This window comes from Triturus cristatus, chromosome 5_2 (assembly GCF_964204655.1).
Source record: "Triturus cristatus chromosome 5_2, aTriCri1.1, whole genome shotgun sequence".
Taxonomy (NCBI): Eukaryota; Metazoa; Chordata; class Amphibia; order Caudata; family Salamandridae; genus Triturus; species Triturus cristatus.
In genome coordinates this window covers 1092095378-1092112196 of record NC_140588.1, presented here as the reverse complement: position 1 = coordinate 1092112196, position 16819 = coordinate 1092095378, and the positions used below count along the sequence as shown (strand labels likewise).

The 16819-nt window shown below is 49.6% G+C and overlaps 1 protein-coding gene across 1 annotated transcript in view; it reads right to left on the bottom strand.

Annotated features, from left to right (window-relative positions):
• Positions 1 to 16819, bottom strand: part of TAF1 (TATA-box binding protein associated factor 1) — a 303188-nt gene that overhangs the window by 149050 nt on the left and 137319 nt on the right. The window contains exons 16-22 of the mRNA XM_085608461.1: positions 16516 to 16716; positions 16195 to 16336; positions 7425 to 7555; positions 7183 to 7263; positions 6950 to 7099; positions 3071 to 3193; positions 2024 to 2199 (exon numbers count right to left, since the gene is read on the bottom strand). Of these exons, the coding sequence (XP_085464587.1) occupies positions 2024 to 2199; positions 3071 to 3193; positions 6950 to 7099; positions 7183 to 7263; positions 7425 to 7555; positions 16195 to 16336; positions 16516 to 16716 (1004 nt within the window). The remainder of the gene's footprint in view (positions 1 to 2023; positions 2200 to 3070; positions 3194 to 6949; positions 7100 to 7182; positions 7264 to 7424; positions 7556 to 16194; positions 16337 to 16515; positions 16717 to 16819) is intronic.

Here is a 16819-nt window from a genome sequence, read left to right as displayed (position 1 = left end):
TTTGATATGTGTAGATTTCCTTCTGTACCTAGCGGCCGGCCCGGGTGGTTGTAGGCCCGTACTTGTAACCGAATTATTGCTTAATAAAACTTTTTCAAAAAAAAAAAAAAAAAAAAAAAAAAAAAAAAAACAGTCAATGTATTCCTATGGAGAAAGTGTAGTTATCAGTTAGCAGGTAAGCACTGGGAGTTGGTATTCTGGGGTTAGAACCAGGGTTCCCTAGGGTCAAGGATGCACTCTTGAAACACCCTCATCGGCACTAGGGCGGCCGCGTGCAGAGTGCTGAGGCCCAATGTTATCCAATGGGGGATAGGGAGCCTCCGGTTGGTGGCTGCTCACTAGCAAGCCACAGGGTTCTGGGAGCAAAGCTCCTGGTGTTCGGCTCATGGCAAAGGGGGATCAAAGGTAGCCTCCAAGTAACACCCGCAGCAATGCAGGGGCGGCTGGGTGCAGGGTGCTGTTTTGACGTCGGGAGCCCTGTTGATTTTAATGGGGCCGTGGGCGTTGGGTGCAGAGTGGTGTAGACTCACGGTTTTGGCTGGAGTCAGTCTGTTGGTGAGCAAATCGGGTGCTCACAGGAGACAAAGTTTTTGGTTTGGAAGACAGAGCAGGTCCTCCGGGTTCTTGCAGCTGGTGGCCACAGGACACACTGGGATTTTGCTGCAGCAGGTTCAAGGTGCGGACAGGCCGGTAGGGCTGAGGCCAAGTCAGTAGGCGTCCTGATCTTCTTAGTTCTAGCACGGCTTCTTCTGTCCTTTTTTTCTGGTCGGTTCTTGTCTGAGAAGGCAAGGTTCAGGGTTGCCCCTAAATACTAAATTTAGGGGGGTTATAGGCAGGTAAAGATTGGGACCAATGGGTCCCTTCCAGGGGGGGGGCACACCCCCTATTATGCCATTCTCCAGTGGGAGGGGGCCATATTCCTCACTCTGGTTGGTTGGGTCTCCCCATCTGCAAGATGGCGGGGCTGAGAGTTGTGCTGCACCTTGCTTCCCCCGCCTGAGGGGTGGGGTTGGCAGAGGAAGGCACACAGACCTTCCTCACTTGGTTTACCCGCTGATTCTCGCACCCAAAGTTGGGGTCAGAACCGGTGGGAGCCAGTTGCTGGAAGCAGCAAAGGGCTGGGGTAGCTCACAATGGCAGCAAACCATTGAAGCTTGCCCATCCTGGGGGAGGAGGCTTGGCACCCCGTCCCAGGTTGTGCATTGTTTCGGACCTCTTGGAGCAGGAGGCTCTCGACCCGGGTTCCAGAAACATATCTGGTGGTGGCAGCTGGCAAGCAGCCACTCAGCCTGGACACAAGTGGTAGGTCGTTTTCCAGGGGGCATCTCTAAGATGCCCTCTGAGTGCATTTTTCATTAAATCCCACACTGGCATCAGTGTGGGTTTAATGCGCTGGCAAGTTTGATACCAAACTTTCCCAGTTTTCAGTAATACCTTTATCGGGCTGTTGAGTTCATAATGACAAACTCCAGCATCATATTCTCTTAATGGCATTACTGCACTTACAATGTCCCCTAGACCCTCACCACTGTTATATTGCCCCCAGCTAGAGGGGTTGCTGACCTGTGCCAGGACAGTGGGTTGTAGGCATGGCACACAGGAATGTGTGCCATGTCGACTCTTCACTTTGTTCTGCACCAAAACACGCAGCCTGCAAAGGCAGTGTGTATGTGTAAAGGTACTGGGCCTCCAAGGGATGCAAAATAATTGCTGCAGCCCTTAGAGGCCTTACCTGGTCACAGGGCCCTGGGTACCTAGGGTACCATTTACCAGGGGCTGACCTGTGGCCAGAGATGTAAATTGGGTTCTGTTTTTAGTGCAGTTTTAGGGAAAGAACATAGGCCCTGGGTCCTGGTTTGGCAGGAACCCAGGGCACACTCAGTCAAAGTACATCAGCAATTTAGCAAAAAGTGGGAGCAACCATGGAAAAGAGTGCACTTTCTTACATATATGCATTCACCACGCACGCATACCATATCTGCACTTCACACACAACTATCCTCAAGACAGAGATCTAACGTACTTGTTCTGAAGATCAAAAATGCGCTGGCACTCCTCTTTGTATCGCTCCTGATGCTCCGCCACTGAAAACCGCGACCCACGGGCGAACTTGCTCATAGGGCCCTCGCCAGATCGAGCCTGCTCCGTGGACATGGTTCTCACAACGTCAATAACTTCCCAACGAGACAGCTTCTTGATCTACAATACACACAAACAATATTCTGCTGACATAAATGAAATGACAATAAATGAAAAGAAACAATTAAGTGAGAGATAGTGCAAGGCTCAGAAGGGTCACTGGGAGCTCATCTATGTTGTAACTCGCAACACGCGGTGCCCGCTCATCACAGGGGTGTATTCCTCAAACCTGTTAGAGGGGAGAGATGAGAACTGCAAACTCCTATCCCCAAACCTTCAACCACCTCATCTCGAGCTCAGAATCATGTGAGGTAGTAGAAATAGCAGTGAGTAAGCCTATGGTGTGCATTTATTGGTGACTTTCTTGTTATGGCAATAACCACAGTCCCCAGCCCCCATCCCAAACCTGTTTTAGTAGGTGACACACACCTGTAATCAGTCAGTCTAGTGTAACTGAATAACCGTTATCCTCCTGAATGCTGCCAACAGTTGGAGAAAAATGTATATTTTGCAAAGAAGAGTTCTGATCTTTTTAAAAAGTTAACTTCATTATTCACCCCATGAACTGAAAATGGCCATCAGCCACCACCAACAGAACTATAAGAACTAGAAAGAATGAAGGTTTTTAGAGCTATAAATTCATTATCTGGCAACGCAGTTGGATATATTTTTTCCACAAAGAAAATATGATTTTGACCCTTTATCAGCAGCTGCATGTATGTAGAGGAGGTAGGAGAAAAGACTGGAGGAGAAGTAGCAAAAGGAAGTTGGAGATGGGTATGGAGGAAAGAAGTGAGGGGTTTAGGTGAGTGATAGAAAGAGTGCGTTTGTGAGAGTGTGCGCGTACATGCGCTACCTGCGCTTCTGCACAATCACAGTAATATGTAGAGCTAGAGGTTCACTCAAATGGGACTGCAGCCTGAACACACACCTCTTCCTCGGGGACTCCAAACTTCCTCAGCAGTTGCTTTGCATTTTTCAAGGAGAGACGACGGAGATCAGCGTCAGTGCCAGTGACTGTCTTCTTTGCCGGCTGAGGCTCCTTGTCATCTTGCTAAACACAGAGAAACAACAAAAGTTTTAAAAGCATGTGCTGGAAAGACGTTAGGACAACCGTTTCACAACTTCCTACACACAATGAAATGTGATGTGCCTTCTTCAGGTAATAGTCTGATAATAATTCCAGAAAGTGGAAGGATTCTAATCAGCGTAACTAGCGCTCATGCCCTCCCCACACACTCAAAACCCACATCTTGCGAGGGCTTCAGATACACTTCCGTAGTGTCACTACTCACTAAACGACCTCTCAACACAGTCCAATGAATCTGCAGGGCTCCAACTGCACTTGATGTCTGCATTGCACTATTAGAAAACGCAATCCACCCTGTGCATGTAGCAGAGAGTAGTCCATCACTCACACAGGTCTGACAGGCAGTAGGTGTCTGCACCTGGAAACACTGCGAGCAGTTCACCATGGTCTTAGAAAAGCAGCAGGTAAACAGCTGAAATCTCACTCCTCGTAGAATAAACCTGAACGCGACTCAAAGTTGGAACTAAAAGGTACTCTTCTACAAGTATCACAAGAGGAAGGATAAAGCCATCTCCATTAGGAGTCCTAAGGCCGGATTTGGAGTGCGCCACAAACATGACAGACATCTTGTCCATCTTACTACAAGTGCAGTAGCACATAATGCACTGGTAATAAGGCGGCCAGGATATCAGTCGTGTGTGATGGAGGAAACCATCCGTCAAGCGCTACATCAGGCCCCTAGTCCCAAGGCACCATTTTATTACCAGGGCCGTGCATACTCTGCCAAGCTGCTCTAGAGCAAGGGCCTGTGAAGACTTAAAAAATAATAATTCATTAACTTAGAAATGGTTAAAGCATTTCAGTAAGAAATGTAAATGAAATCACTGGTGGAACATAAAAAATACAACAGGGTGACATAAGATGAGCAGTAACAAAGAGGATCAAAAAGGTGTCACAGGAAAGCGTGGGCCGAAAATGCCTCAATCTACCACAATACCACAAGGCGGCTATCGCTCACTTCCTTTCATCACCAGGAAATGCCTTTTCAGGGGGTTTTGTAAAGTTCTGAAGCAAGATGCAAGCTTGAACACCGGTGGAAGTTCTGGAGGTAAAGTAAGCAGCATCTGGATGCACAGAACAGATGTGTGGGTGTATTTAGGAGATTTTGATAGGTAGATTTTAGGCTGTGGGCAGGAGTTTTGTGAGTTAGGCAGTCGAAAGCGTGCTTCAGAAATAAGTGATAAACAGCTTAAAATACCAATACAAGTTTATATTTTTTTGCAGTTTTATATAGCTTAAACTTGGCCAAAGGGTGCCAGAGCATTTTATAAAAGCCACTAGATTACACTACTGGAAGTAATCCATCTGGATAAGTTAGTCTGCAAACCAACCTTGCCCGTGTCAGCAGATCATGGCTTCTTGGTTCTGGGCCATCAGCTCAAATGCCTTAAGCATGAGATGGACGAGAAAATGAGGCCACCATCATTCTGACCAAGGAGACTGAAAGCAACAGGTCACTGTAGAGGCGTGCGCTAGTAGATGGCATTAGCTTCCAAGTACAATTTCTAAGTACATGTGGGTACGTCATGAGATTGTTAGAGCAGGGAGCCAGAACCTCAGCCCCTTACTCCCAACTCACTATGCCTAGGTGTGGATGTATGGACACAACAGCTCCTTACTCCCGACTCACTGTGCCTAGGGGTGGATGTACGGACACAACAGCCCCTTACTCCCGACTCACTGTGTCTAGGGGTGGATGTGTGGACACAACAACCCCTTACTCCCGACTCACTGTGCCTAGGGGTGGATGTACGGACACAACAGCCCCTTACTCCCGACTCACTGTGCCTAGGTGTAGATGTGCGGACACAATAGCCCCTTACTCCCGACTCACTGTGCCTAGGGGTAGATGTGCGGACAAAACAGCACCTTACTCCCGACTCACCATGCCACAGGATCGATGTACGGACACAACATCCCCTTATTCCCGACTCACTGTGCCTAGGGGTGGATGTGTGGACACAACAGCCCCTTACTCCTGACTCACTGTGCCAAGGGGTGGATGTACGGACACAACAGCCCCTTATTCCCGACTCACTGTGCTTAGGGGTGGATGTGTGGACACAACAGCCCCTTACTCCCGACTCACTGTGCCTTAGAGGTGGATGTGCGGACACAACAAAGAGTTTGCCATAGTACCTAGATCAGCAAAGGCAATTTCCTTGATACTGTAAGACAGGGCGGAGGCATTGCAGGTTACTAACTGGAGCCACCATTACACTGATGAAATTTAGCAATGGCAGCCACATCCCCAAGGCAAATCTAAACTGCATTTACCACTATCCAAAGCTACAGTGATCTCATACTTTTTAAAAATGTTAAATTATTTTAACCAACCATTTTTCTAACTTTAATTCTAAGCCTATCCCTAAACTTGTTCAACTTATGTTTATAAGTTATTATCCTTAGACTAAGCCAAACACTAACATGAATGCTGATCAGGAATTAGAAATGATTTCGTATTAAATGATCCCCACTCCAGTGGTCACTTTTCGCCCCACAAATAATTTATAGTGGATCTCCTCAGGACAAAGAAATCCATCTGACAAAGCAACTCTCAGCGGTATACATCTTGCATTTGTCTTTGACCTCACTGCCAGGGACAACTCCCAGTAAATCTTCAAAGGTGCTCCCCCTCTGGCTTTGTTGAGGGGCCTGGGCAGGCCCTCTTCCTGACACATGACGACGCCTGGCTGAGTGATGCTGAGCAGTTCACCTAATCCCTTCCTCCTTTAGAGTTTACTTAAGTAATGTTAATTGCTTCCTTTGATGGGTGAGGTCTTTGTTTCTGCAGCTGGGGAGAAAAGTAATCAACCTAGCCCATAAGGTCACAAAAGGCCTGGGCTCTGATAGTGAGCAGAGTCAAAGAAATATGAAATTGCTGCATGACCCATAAGCTGTACCGATAAAAAACTTTCGAACTTAAAAGATTTGTTTTTTCACACAGATTACAGTGTACATTGGTACGACCCTGGAGTCTGTAGCCCCCAGGGAACAGGAGCTGCACCCTAAGGCAGCCTTTCCTATAGGAGAATAATGGCATTTCACTACAATCAAGATAGTAAAGCACACGGACTTACCCTACATGTGCACTCCCCATTTTAAGGCCTATTCCAGGTCACCATCCAACTCGGTACAGTCTCTTCTGTGTCTGGCTACCTGTGCTCAGTTCTTGGCCTGCGAACCACAGAGTCTCCCATGTGCAGCCCTCACGCGTGTGCACACTTTTCCACATGTAACTAGCCCAGTGCCCCTTACCCTGGCTGTGTCACAACGGCCTTATCTTAAAAGGCGGACATTGGGGGTAAACAAGCGCAGTCTATTTCACCAGGAGTTCATTGTGGGGGAGTCACAGGTTATGAAGCTCTCCCACAATAAAAAGGTCAAAAACCAGGTGCTCAAAAAGCAAAACTTCCAGGCGGATTAGACGGTCAGAACCACCTCCTCACTTGCACGAGTCATGTCCTCCTTGTAGGAGTTTCGGTCACTGCCATCCTCAGTAAGGTGCAAAGCGAGAATATCATCAATAAACACAAATCTGACAAAATAAGAGCAGTTCAAGTAATGCTCATCTGTCACCACAGAATAAGATAATGACGGATACCAAACATGCACACGGATAACCCACAACAGTGACAGAATAACGAAGAGAAGGCGTTCCCTCTGCGATGTGCTGCTACTGATGCATTCCATTACTGTGGTCTCACGAACAATCAATACCTTTTGTTGTGTGGGTTTGTTCGGAATCTTCACATACGAGAATCCTTCCCCACACCCTGTGGGATCTGCAACGCCCGTCACCTCCAGCAGACACTTCCCTTTCATGGCAGCAATGAAGGCCCGGGTTGTGTTCCATGGAGCGGTGCGCACCTGTAAGGAAAACAGTGGAATTTGTACTTGAACCCTATGGAGCTTGTACTAAACACGGACATATTTCAGAACGAACCACTCACTTCATCATCAATCTTCATCTGAAAATCCTCCTCATTCTCCTCTTCTGGGGCAAAGAAGGACTTCTCACCGTACCCTGCATCCTAAAGGAAAGAAGAATTAGGAAGAACCGAGGCCATCCAGTGCCTTTTCCTCAACGAGCATGACAAGCGAGACGATTCTCCACAATTTCTTACAAATGTCATCCCACACCCTTGCCACCCACTGTATAGACCAATCAGACCTGCCTGTCAGTGCCTCTTACCTTCAGTCTCTGCTCAGCTGAAATCATACTGTAATAAGCACAACAATTTTCAGGGGATACCATGGCTCGAATCTCCTCCTCTGTTGGTAACCGGAAATCTGGCTTCAGCACCCACCAATTAGAGTCCATCCCTGTAAGAAAGAAAGAGCTTCACTTCTGGCACAGGTGATACACACCGGCTTCTGTGAACACCTCACACACCAGAAGTGAGTCTACTTCAAGCGGCCAACCAAGAACCTGCATTCATGGCCAGCAGTGACATCACTCCTCTCTGTTGGCTGAACAAAAAACCTGCTCATAAATAGAGATTTCCAAGATTTTTAAAGGTCTCAAAAATTACTAATTGGTACAGTAACATCTAGTGCACAGAAACAGGGAACCTGTGCATGTTTTATCAATGAGGCTCGAGATTCATGTGTGCTTCTCTAATGTGATCCCAATTTCGCCCTCTATGTGACCCATGCATGCCTCATTCCAGAGTTCGTCAACTGCCGCCAATAGGGGAACCCTGCTGCGACAGATGGTAAGCCACCAAGTACAGGCAGGTTTGTAATGAAATGTTACTTTCCCCATTGGGAAAAGCTACCACTTCTATCTGTAGTAAATCCGGTCTCTCTCGTGGTGCTTCAGGACTGGCTTGTGAGGAGTTAGATGGTTGTGTAGGAGTGGAGTCTGCAAGGAGACAGAGCTCACACTCAAGCTACACAACTGATGGTCACACCTCCTATAGTGCTAAGGAACCTGTTTTGCTACGGCCAGATATTATAACACCTTGTGTGCAGAACTGAAGGGGCTGCTAGACCGGATATTAGGTTTCATCATGCCACAGATATCGACCGTGAGAAGAGACAAAAAGGAAAGAGTTAGGAGGATGGCATCACCAACAACTAATTAAGAGCTGGCTAGCAAATTCAGTAACACTGACTGCATCCACATTTTACATTGTTCCTAAGAGAAACTGCAAGCCTCGGACAGGGTCTCCTCCCTCAAAAACACATTGTTACAACCCTAGTTTCCCCTTCTCAGCAGTCCAAGCACCTCCTATTCCCAAAGCATAGAGAAGCTCGACTAATGGTGTGAGCAGAGAAAGTTTACAGCTGTGTAGGGGACAGTGTGGCCGAGGAACACTCGTCTACAGAACCCTCGGACCCCGAGCACAGTTCAGCTACTCCATCGCCGACCTCGCCAGCACCCACGCCCTCGTCTCCACGGACTACATCATCCTCGGGGACCTGAACTTCCACCTCGAGAACAACAACGACGCCAACTCCGCCACCCTGATCGACAACCTCACCAACCTCGGCCTCAGACAACTCGCCACCGCACCCACCCACGCCGCCGGCCGCACGCTTGACCCCATCTTCTCCACAAGCACCCACGTCTCCTTCGACCACACCACTGAACTCCACTGGACCGACCACCGTTGCATCCAGTTCACCTTTAAGAAACCCACCACACACTACCGAACCCAACAGTTGCCCCGCCGATGCTGGAGCAAAGTCACAGAGGACCAGCTAAACACCACCCTCGTCCAGAACCGACCCCACCGACCCAGACGCCGCCGCCCGCAACCTCAGACAGTGGATCGACGACTGCGCCAACACCCTCGCCCCGCAGCCTACAAGGACGCCACCCGCAGACATCACCACCTCATCAGATTAGCTAAGAGATCTTCCTTCAAAGCCCGCCTGGACAACAACGCACACGACAGCAAAGAGCTCTTCATTATCGTTAAGGAACTCTTCAACCCCAACGACATCCCGCCCTCACAAGAACTGTGCAACTCGTTGGCCACGTTCCTCCACCGCAAGATCGCTGACATCCACGACAGCTTCAACAACTCTACCACCCCAACAATGCCAGTCCCCACCCACCCGACAAACACCACCCGCATCAACGGCCTGACCTCCTGGACCATTGTCAACAACGACGAGACACGCAAGATCATGAACTCCATCCACTCAGGATCACCATCAGACTCCTGCCCACACCACGTATTCAACAAAGCTGACGCAGCCATCGCACCCCAACTACGGAAGGTCATCAACATCTCCTTCGAGACAGCTACTTTCCACGCCAAAATCAACGCCCTTCTCAAGAAGCCCAAGGCGGATCCCAAGGACCTCAAGAACTCCCGGCCCATCTCCCGTTCCCGGCGAAGGTCATCGAGAAAATCGTCAACATGCAAATGACCCGCCACCTCGAGGACATCAACATCTTAGACCCATTGCAGTCCGGATTCAGAAGAAACCACAGCATCGAGACAGCCCTCATCGCCGCCACAGACGACATCAGGCGCCAACTAGACAACGGCGAAACATCAGCTCTCATCCTCCTGGACCTGTCAGCCGCCTTCGACACGGTCTGCCACCGCACACTAAAGACAAGCCTCCAAGAAGCCGGAATCCAAGACAAAGCCCTCGACTGGACCACGTCCTTCCTCACCGGCAGAACCTAGAGCGTCCGACTCCCACCCTTCCGATCCAAAGCCATCGACATCATCTGCGGAGTACCCCAGGGCTCATCCCTCAGCCCGACGCTGTTCAACGTCTACATGGCCCCCTCGCACAAGTGACCCGCCAGCACGACCTCAACATCATCTCCTACGCCGACGACACCCAGCTCATCCTCTCCCTCACCAAGGACCGCACACCGCCAAAACCAACCTCCACGAGGGAATGAAGGACGTCGCCGAATGGATGAGGAGCACCCGACTGAAGCTGAACTCAGACAAGACGAAGATCCTCATCCTCGGACCGACCCCCTCAGCCTGGGACAACTCCTGGTGGCCGACCACGCTGGGAACAGCACCAACACGCACTGATCACGCACGCAACCTAGGAATCATCCTCGACTCCTCCCTCTCCATGTCGAAACAGGTCAACGCCGTCACCTCCTCCTGCTACAACACCCTTTGCATGCTCCGCAGGATCTACAAGTGGATCCCCACCGAAACAAGAAGAACAGTGACACAGGCCCTCGTCAGCAGCAGGTTGGACTACGGCAACGCACTCTAAGCAGGAATCCCAGACAAACACCTGCGACAACTGCAACGCATCCAAAACGCCTCCGACCGACTGATCCTCAACATCCCTCGCCGCAGCCACATCGCCCCTCACCTGAGAGACCTACACTGGCTCCCCGTCGACAAGAGGATCACCTTCAAGCTCCTCATCCACGCACACAAAGCACTCCACAACACCGGACCAGCCTACCTTAACAGCAGACTCCGCTTCTACACCCCCACCCGCCCGCTCCGCCAGCCTCGCCCTCGCCTCTGTCCCCGCATCCAACGAACGACCTCCGGCGGCAGATCCTTCTCCTTCCTCGCCTCCAAGACCTGGAACACCCTCCCTACCCACCTACGACAGACCCAAGACCTACTCACCTTCAGAAGACTTCTCAAGACCTGGCTCTTCGAGCAGTAGCGGCACCCCCTCCCCTAGCGCCTTGAGACCCTCACGGGTAAGTAGTGCGCTTTACAAGTACCGATTGACTGATTGACTGATTGACTGAGAGATAGTGGATGAAGCAGTGCTGGGACCAGAGGTGGGGTTGCAGGGCCTTGCTCACTGGATGCGAACAGGGGAGGGTGGTCAGAATTTGGAACAGCAAAGGGAATCATGGATGGCTGCAATACCCACCAGTCCTTGCTACACTTCCCCGGTTCTCACATCCTGTGGATCCCTTCAGGGATCTTATGTAAGAAAGTGCCCTCTTTTTGCATGGTTGCCCCCACCTTTTGCTAAACTGATGATATACTTTGACTAAGTGTGCCTTGGGTTCCTGCCAAACAGGTACACAGGGCCTATATTCTTTCCCTAAACTGCATTAGAAACAAAACCCAATTTGCACTCTTTGGCCACAGGTCAATCCCTTGTAAATGGTACCACAGGTACCAAGGGCACTTGTGGCCAGGAAGGCCCCTAAGGGACGCAGCACTTACTGTGCCACCCTGAGACGCCCTGTACCTTTACACTCTACACTCAGACACTGCCTTTGCAGGCTGCGTGTTTTGGTGCAGAACAAAGTGAAGAGTCGCCATGGTACACATCCCTGTGTGCCATGTCTACAGCCCACTGACCTGCCACAGGCCAGCCACCCCTCTAGCTGGGTGCACTATACCAGTGGTGAGGGTACAGGTGGATGAGCCTTATACCTCTACAGTGTATAAGCCCATTCTTAGACATTGTAAGTGCAGTGCTGCCATTAAGAGTATATGGTGCTGGGAGATTGTCATTACGAACTCCACAGCACCATAATGGCTTTACTGAAAACTAGGAAGTTTGGTATCGAAATTCTCAGCACATTAAACTCACACTGATGCCAGTGTGGGATTTAATGGAAAATGCACACAGAAGGCATCTGATAGATGCCCCCTAAAAACGACGCAACGCTAGTGTCCAGGCTGAGTGGCTGCTCACCAGCTGCCACCACCAGACATGTTTCTGGACCCCTGGGTCGAGAGTCTGCTGCTCTCGGGTGTCTGAAACAATGCACACGCTGGGACGAGGTGCCAAGCCTCCCCCACAGGATGGGTAGGGTCCATACCGGTTCTGACCCCCACTTTGGGCGGGAGAATAGGTGGGAAAACCAAGTAAGAAAGGAAGGTGTGCCAACCCCACCCCTCAGGTGGGGGAGGCGAGGTGAAGCACAACTCTCAGTACCAGCCATCTTGCAGATAGGGGAAACCCGGAGGGTGGCATAATAGGGGGTGTACACACCCCAAGGAAGAGACCCATTTGTCCCGACCTGAACCTACCTGAAACAACCCTAAGTTTGTACTTAGGGGAAATCCCGACCCTTGCCTCCTCAGACAAGCAAGAAGAAGAAGGACCGAAGAGCTGTGCTGAGGGAAGGAGGAGGACACCCACTGACTTGGCCTTAGCCCTACTTGCCTGTCCCGACCTCAACCTGCTCCAGCAGAATCTCGGCATGTGCTGCAGCCAGCAGCCCCCCAGACCACGGAGGACCTGCCCTGTCTTCCCTATAAAGACTTTGTCTCCGGTAAACACAGGACTTGCTCAAAGAACCAGACTCTGGCTTTGACCAAATTCGCGTCTGTACTGTAGGAAGCTGGCCCTGAGCTTAAGACCAGGGATTTTGCTCCCACAACCTTGTGGCCTGCTTGTGAGCAGCCACTAACCAAAGGCCCCCTATCCCCCTTTGGATATCTTTGGGCCTCAGCACTCTGCACCCGGCCTCCCTAGTGCCACTGAGTGTGTAACAAGAGTGCATCCTTGACCCTGGGGAACCCTGGTTCTAACCCCAAAGACTCAACACTCAAGACCGTTTACTTACCTGCAAGCCGATAACCTCATTTTCCTCTTCAGGCTTGCAATGGCTGATTTCCTCAGAAAAACACCTAAGTATTGAGGGTGTTTTGTATGGAAACCTAAGAAACTGTGTTTTGAGAAAAACTGTTTTACTCACCTTTTATCCAGGAAATGTCCCAGTTTGATATTTAGGCATATCAAACTGAGTAGAAAAAGTAATCCTGAAAGTAATCTAAAAAGTTATAAGAAGCAATTACAATTGTATTTGCACATTTTACAACCCTGTAAGAAAAGTTATTATTCATCCACCTTGCTTATGAACAACCTGTCACCAATACTATTTACCTGTTCCAAGTCCTGCTTGGTTCTATAAAATAAAATAAAACAAATAAATATTTTTATCACAAACAATTGGTCTGGATTCAGTCTGAGTGTGTGACATAATTTCTTGCCTGAGTGTGTACAACAAATGCTTAACACTACCCTCTGATAAAGCCTTACTGCTCGCCCACAGTACCACAAATATAGAGTAAGGTATTATCTACTTTTACCTCTGCCTACCTTTGGGGTTCCACTGGACTCTTGTGCACACTATACCTCACTCTGGTATAGTATATACAGAGCCAGCTTGCTAAACACAGCCAATTCCGTGAACATCCAGGATGCTTGGCTACAGAGCTCTTTGACATTGAAGGCGGCTCTTGGTATCAAACTTCTCAGCACATTAAACTCACACTGATGCCTGTGTAGGATTTAATAAAAAATGCACTCAGAGGGCATCTTAGAGATGCCCCCTGAAAAACTACCCATCTCCAGTGTCTTGGCTGAGTGGGTGCTCGCCTGCTGCCACCACCAGATATGTTTCTGGAGCCCTGGGTCGAGAGCCTGCTGCTCTCTGGGGCCTGAAACAATGCACATCCTGGGACAAGGTGCCAAGCCCCTCCCCCAGGATGGGCAGGGACCATAAAGGGGAACCTTCATAGGGTTGCCGCATTTGTGAGCTACCCCAGCCATTTGCTGCTTCCAGCAACTGGTCCCTGCCGGTTCTGACCCCCACTTTGGGTGGGAGAATCGGCAGGAAAAGCAAGTGAGAAAGGGAGGTGTGCCCACCTTTACCAACCCCACCCCTCAGGTGGGGGAGGCGAGGTGAAGCACAACTCTCAGACCCCGCAATCTTGCAGATGGGGGACCAAGCCAACCAAAGTGAGGCTTATGCCCTCCTCTCTATGGAGGGTGGCATAATACGGGGTGTACCCAACCCAAGGAAGGGAGCCATTGGTCCCAACCTCTACTTACCTGTAATGCCCCTGAATCTAATATTTAACGGCAGGCCAGAACTTTTCCTCCTCAGACAAGAATGGACTCCAAGAAGAAGGACTGAAGAAGCCATGCTGAAACTAAGAAGAGGACGACGCCCACTGACTTGGCCCCAGCCCTGCCAGCCTGTCCCCACCTCGAACCTGCTCCAGCGAAATCCTGGTGTGTCCTGCAGCCAGCAGCCCTCAAGAACCCAAAGGACCTCCCCTGCCTTCCAAACCCAGAAGTTTGTCCCCCGTGAGCACCGGATTTGCTCACCGACACAATCTGGCCGCAGCCAAAACCACGAGTCTGCACCACTCTGCACCCGACGCCCACATCCCGAGTTCAAGTGCCCCAACACCATGAGGAGGTCTCCCCGGTGATCCCGGCCTGAGATCTGGTGATTTCGGACCTTCCTCAACACTCCAAACAACGCCTGCAGTCTCTTTCTGGAGGATCCCTGACGTCCGCGACCAGAGCTGGTAAGAAAAACTGATGCCTAAAGACGCCCCTGCACCAGACGCCCCACGGCCTTGGGTGGCCCAACCGATGGTGTCCCAGCATCCCAACTTACCTCTCTAGCCGGTAGTCACCTCCAGAAGATCTTAGGCACAAGCCTGCAGTCTTTGTCGAAACGGGAGAATCCCCGTTGCAATCAACAGGGCATCCGACACCAAAACAGCACCCTGCACCCAGCCGCCCCTGTGCCGCTGCGGGTGTACTTTGGGCGCTAACTCGGATCCCCCTAACACCAGGAGCTTTCCTCCCACAACCTTGTAGCCTGCTCGTGAGCAGCCTCCAACCGGAGGCCAGCTATCTCCCACTGGATAACATTGGGATTCAGCACTCTGTACCCGGCAGCCCTAGTGCCGCTGAGGGTGCTTTGAGAGTGCATCCTCGACCCTGGGGGGCCCTGGTTCTAAACCCAGAATACCAACTCCCACAAATAAGTACTTACCTGTAAACCATTTACTTATTTTCCTCCCATAGGATTACATTGACTGCTTGTCTTGTAAATTGTTCCAAGTTTGGAGTTGGTTTGAATGAAACACTGAAAAACTGCAAATGTACAAAAACTGATTTACTTACCTTTTCTCTAGGAAATGTCCTAGTGCGATATCTAGGCAAATCACATCGAGTAGAAAAAGTAACTTAAAAAGTAACATACAAAGTAATCTGTGAAGTAACTGAAAGGTATTTTCGAAATATTGACTTGCCTGTAATTCAATCAACTGCATTCGAACCTTCATTCAACTGTAAAACATTGCATAAGATTTTGCAAAGTATTATTGCACTTACCTGCAGCAGGCTTGGCTTGGCTCTAGAGATAAACATAACTAAATATATTTTTTTACAAAAACAGCTGGTCTGAAGTTCAGTCTTCGAGTGTGTGAATTCATTTGCTGACTGAGTGTGTACAACAAATGCTTAACACTGTCCTCTGAGCCTTACTGCTCGACCACACTACCACAAATAGAGAGTGAGGTGCTATCTAACTTTACCTCTGCCTACCTTTGGGGTTCCACTGGACTCTTGTGCACACTATACCTCCCTTTGGTATAGTATATACAGAGCCAGCTTCCTACACAATGGTTCTGGTATCCAATGCACTCAGGCAGAAAGACTGGTGTCCTATGCATTAAGGTAAAAGCTGCGGTTATCCAACAGTGAGGCAAGCACTAGTATCTGCCACACTCAAGCTCTGACCTCCAACCAACTCAGGCAGATGCTCTGGCGTCTGACAAGCTGCAGTAGACACGCTTGTGCAGAAGCTTTGATCTGTGACACGCCTGATCAAAACCTCTAACTTGTAATGCACTGGGGCAAAGGTTATGACGCAAACACATTTAAGAGAAGCCCTAGCATACAACATGCTCCGGTACAAACACCATCATTCCGTTCACTCAGGCAACAGCTACGGCCTCTGAAGCACACAGCCAGTAAATCTGGGCATCGCCGGCGCACCGCCATCAGGTCTGGGCATTCATGGCCCATAGATGGGAGATATCAAGTAAAACATGCTACAGTGCCTGAATGTGAGGCACACAGAGAGCTGGTGGAACATCCACAGCAAACAGATAGGCGGTTTGGGGTTCACTGCACACACAGAGCAGCTCTGGCATCAGACGAACACATGCACCAATCTTCTCATCCAAAGCGCACTGGCAGCAGATCAGGCACCAAAAGTAACTCACCTGTTCGTTTGAAGTCTGCACAAAGTTTCAGTCGCTTCCTGATGCTACTCTCCGAATGGGAAGGGAAGGCTTTCTTGATATCCTCCATGCGGATCCTTCGTGGCCGATCCTTACTCTTCCAGAAAAGGCGATAAATAAAAACCTGCAACAGAAACCAACCAAGCTCACTTAACAGGCGAAAGGCTAAAATGGGAATAGATTTGCAGTTCTTGCCATCTACATCACAGAAAGTTTATATTGTATATAAGCGTAGAAATACATTTGCAAATGTATGTACGGTGATCATTAACTTTATCCACAGCTTGGCAAGACCGCACGCACCTGGAGAAAGTCTCGGATGTGCGTGTTGGCACGTTTGGAGTTTGGGCCTGGAACCTCAAAGAGTGGACACTGCTGCCCGACCACAAAGATATCCACCAGCTCCCGGATATAGTAGCCTTGACGTAAGCGGATGATCACAAAGTCCGTTTCAGGCATCTTGTGTAGGTAGATTGGAGACCGAAACAGATTGTTCTCAAAAGCCTGAAAGATAAAAAGCACAGTGAGTCGACAACAAGTACTGGGGCTCATGAAAACTCTTTAAAGTGCGGTCCTTTCAACAAACAAGGCAAAGCCCAAAGCGAAC